General features: G+C 36.3%; 1 protein-coding gene across 1 annotated transcript; it reads left to right on the forward strand.

The window, feature by feature from the left end:
- The first annotated feature begins 2,350 nt into the window (after positions 1 to 2,350).
- Positions 2,351 to 4,107, forward strand: LOC126714912 (UDP-glycosyltransferase 90A1-like). Its single transcript, XM_050415323.1, has one exon. It carries the CDS (start codon positions 2,552 to 2,554, stop codon positions 3,956 to 3,958), a length of 1,407 nt encoding a protein of 468 aa, XP_050271280.1. The 5' UTR covers positions 2,351 to 2,551; the 3' UTR covers positions 3,959 to 4,107.
- Positions 4,108 to 4,518: the final 411 nt, after the last annotated feature.

A 4,518-nucleotide genomic window follows, 5' to 3' on the forward strand; every position in this document is an offset into this window, starting at 1 on the left:
CCTCAAGCTTCTGCCTCAGATGTTACTGTCGCTTTCATCGGACCCACACATCATGTCCCTGAGAGCCTCGCCACATCGTCGTTTTTGGGTCTCGTGCGTCGTGGTCTGCGTGTTGATCTCAACGAGCCTCCTCCTTTGTGGTTTGCTTGTTGATCTCAACGAGTCTCCTCCTTTTTTTCTCTTACTTTCAGTTAGGCTTCGCTTCATATGAATGGACATGAATGGTCACTAGAAATGTATGTCTTCCCTAGTACTCCCTTCACATTCACATTCACATTCACATTCACATTCACATGCTCTGTTGAATTAAGAGCACCTACACGTAAGTTGTTGTCAAAACTTTAAAATGTGCAACACGAAAACATGAAAATCTACAAATCACATGAATCTGAAAAAGCACGAGAAAGTTGCTTTTGAAAAAAACGTAAAATCTATTGTTTTAAAAACGCAATTTTAGCTTAAAATGTAGGCTTCTAGAACATCCTATCTAAAGGGGCCCTAATTAAGGACTATGAAGAGCCCAGTGTGTGTACTATGTAGAGCTCAAATAATGTAGCTCTTATTCCCTTTTTCCCTTCAAGGACAACACACTGCTGCACCACTATTTGTAGACTTTTTATCGTAAGGAGTGCAAATACAGATGCTAACCAACTAGAGCTAACCTCCCATAATATTAAATTAAATACAAACTAAAAAAAAATACAATCTAATCTTTCAACATTTTTTTTTGTGAGAGAGATCTTTACAAAAAAAATTCATCAAAATTAAACATTAATTTTCATATACTCAATATCAATGCTTCTTTTATGCTAGGGGGTGGAGAGAGAGAGAGAGAGAGAGAGAGAGAGAGAGGGATGTTTTGGTGGAAGTGGGTGGTGACCACAAGAGAATAAGGTTGAGGCAGAATTTTGTCAGGTCATGAAGGGAGAAATTCGGCAAGGAAAAAGACAGAGATAAAGGTAGAGATAGTTTGGGGTGAGAGGTAGGCGAAAATTAAAATTTTTTTTAAATAAATTTTTTTTATAAATAGTTGGGAGTAGATGGAAATTAAACTTTAGATGTTTAATTTGAAAATAACAAGAGCCAAGATGGCATTTGTTTTCATGTTTAAAACTAAAGATTTTCGCCATTGACCTTATAACTCAATTGATTAATAAATTTGGTGTTTTTAATGAAAAAATCCAGAAATTTAATTCTCCCACCCTCATCTATCAATTTATAAAAAAAATGCTAAGTATTTTTGGACTGCATTCAAAAAAATATTATTTCTCATTTATTTATTTAATATATCCACCAGTTCTTAAAAAATTGCACTGAGTTATATTATTAATATACTCTCATAATTAACCCCCTCAAAATTTTGTAAACGGGTATAATTATTAAAAAAAAAAAAGAATTGAAACTTTTTGATACACTATTCTATATGTACCCTAGAACTTAAAAAAAAAAAAGCATATAATTAATTGATTATTATGCATTCACCGTAGAAAAATCAGGTGATCACTCACATGGAGTGTACTTATCAATTAATGAAAAATAAATAACTCTCATACAGGAGACCATTGATTGCTAATGAGTTATCAAGCTTTGAACAATGTAAGACTATATAATAGTAGGCTCAAGAATAGGCTTGGGCCTTAATAGTGATATTGATATATATAATTCTACAGTTTGTGTAATAAACGTTTAATGTTTTCGTTGGGGGAAAAAAAATCTAACAAAAAGACATTGTATGAATACGATTGGAGTGTTTTCATGTTTTTAATTGTACAACAAAACAAAAATTGTATTCGTTGTTCATTTCATTGATTGATAATGAAAATGAAAACATTTGTGAAGTCTAAGTCAAGGAAAAAGAAAAGAAAGAGGAACAGGAAGAAATGGTTAAAAAAGAGGGGAAAAAAAGAAGAAGGAAAAGAAGTGTTTTTTTACTCACATAAAAAGTAAATGAAATCTTAATTTTAAGTCACAACAAAATTATGAATTTATGATTTAAAGTCACGAATTTAATTATCAAGTTTACAAATTTGTGTAACACTTTTTTCCTTACAAACACATAAAAAAAAAAAAAAAAGCAATCCGAAATTTTTTTTCTTAATGTGTTTGTAATATAGCATGCGTAATATAGCTTTAATTTTATCCAAAAGTAAACATCAATAGAAAGTTAGAAACATAGTAGCGGTTGATGAGGCCGTAATATCTCTTAACCCCAAAAGTCTCTAACCATATTTTGTTTGTAACATACTCACAGTCACAGTATCATCTTTTCAAATTTCAAGGCTTTAATAAGACGAATTCTACCGACCACATACGAGTTATGACATGACATTTGTGCCAAAATGTGTGGCTATAGATTTACTCAAATACCTGACTTTGTAACCTATGCATGTAGCCTTCCACTAGGATCCTCTATATATATCCTCCACCGGACCACCAAACAACATGTTTGTTCACTAAACACTATTAAATTGAACCTGGTTAGAGAGAGAGAGAGAGAGACAGAGACAGAGAGATCTGAGGAGAGGAAGAGAAGAAGGAGGAGGAAAAGAATATGGGTTCTATATCTGGTGATACACAACCACACCATGTGGTTCTCTTTCCATTTATGTCCAAAGGCCACACCATCCCACTCCTCCACCTTGCACGCTTACTCCTCCAGCGCCGCCTCACAGTCACCATTTTCACCACCCCAGCCAATCGTACTTTCATCTCTGAGTCCCTCAATGACGCCGCAGCCTTCATTCTTGACCTACCATTCTCTCACGACGTGACTGATTTACCTGCTGGCATTGAGAGCACAGACAAACTGCCCTCAATGTCCATGTTCCCTTCATTTGCAAACGCCACAAAGCTCATGCAGCCCGACTTCGAACGAGCACTCCAGAATCTTCCACGTGTCAGCTTCATGGTCTCTGATGGGTTCCTCTGGTGGACCCTAGAGTCTGCTTCCAAGTTCAACATCCCAAGGTTTGTATTCTATGGTATGTGCTATTACTCTTGCTGTGTGTCTAGAGCTGTGGCTATTGATAGACTTCTCTCTGGACTCGAATCAAATAACGAGTTAATAACAGTGCCTCCTTTTCCATGGATTAAAGTTACTAGAAATGACTTTGAGCCCCCAATGTCTGAGGGGGAGCTAAAGGGTCAGAAATTTGAGTTCACCATGGAAACAATCATAGCAACATTATTGAATAGCTATGGTATTATATTTAACAGCTTCTATGAGCTTGAGCCTTTGTTTGATGATTATTGGAACCGTGAGTGTACACCCAAGGCCTGGTCCGTGGGGCCTCTTTGCCTGGCTGAGCCACCAAAGGGTAGAACTGAACCCCACAATAAACCCAAATGGGTTCAGTGGCTGGACAAGAAGCTTGACCAAGGGAGCTCAGTTCTGTATGTAGCTTTTGGGTCTCAGGCAGAGATTTCACCTGCACAACTCAAAGAAATAGCAACTGGATTGGAAGAATCCAAAGTGAATTTCTTGTGGGTGATAAGAAAGTGTGAGTCAGAGATTTCAGATGGGTTTGAAGAGAGAGTGAAAGATAGAGGAATTGTAGTGAGAGAGTGGGTTGACCAAAGGGAGATTTTGATGCATGAGAGTGTGCAAGGGTTTATTAGCCACTGTGGATGGAATTCTGTGTTGGAGAGCATATGTGCTGGGGTTCCAATCCTTGCATGGCCTATGATGGCAGACCAACCTTTGAATGCAAGAATGGTTGTAAAGGAGATCAAGGTGGGACTGAAGGTTGAGACGTGTGATGGGTCAGTGAGAGGGTTTGTGAAGTGGGAGGGGTTAGAGAAAATGGTGAAGGAGTTAATGGAGGGAGAGAAGGGGAAGGAGGTGAGGAAGAAGAGTAAGGAACTGGCAGAGATGGCCAAGAAAGCTATGGAGGAAGGTGGATCGTCCAAGTGCACTTTGGACTTGCTCATTAATGAGACTTGTGGAAAGAAGACATAAACAGGTGTCAACGGGGTCTAATAACTTGATGCAAGTCTTTTGTTTTGTTTTGTTCTGTTATTTTTTTTTATTGAGATAATTGTATGCAGTTTAAACTTATTTCTCGTTAGACTTATTGAGATAATTGTATGCAGTTTAAACTTATTTCTCGTTAGACTCCAAACATTTTGTGTATAAACAGGGGTCAATTAAGTTACATAGTTTTTGGCATCTACGGGCGGTTTGGTAGGTAGTTTAAGCAATACTTTTCAGTTTTTAAAAAATATTACACGTATTTTCTCACACTTTTTCACCGATACATATTTTCAAAAAATACAAATAATGCTACTAGAACAAAGTTACCAAATGACCCCTAAATTCAATTTGGTACTGAATAATTTGTGAGTAATCCATTCAATTTATGAGAAATTACATTTTACTACTCTAAACTATACATCAGATTACACTTTGTACCCTAAACTATTTGAATTCACACTTTATATCTTAAACTATGATCTTTATTACACATTGCATCCTAATGTTAATTTTACCATTAAGTTAGACAAAAATTAAATGCACAT

Source organism: Quercus robur, chromosome 2, assembly GCF_932294415.1.
Source record: "Quercus robur chromosome 2, dhQueRobu3.1, whole genome shotgun sequence".
In the NCBI taxonomy this organism is placed as follows: domain Eukaryota; kingdom Viridiplantae; phylum Streptophyta; class Magnoliopsida; order Fagales; family Fagaceae; genus Quercus; species Quercus robur.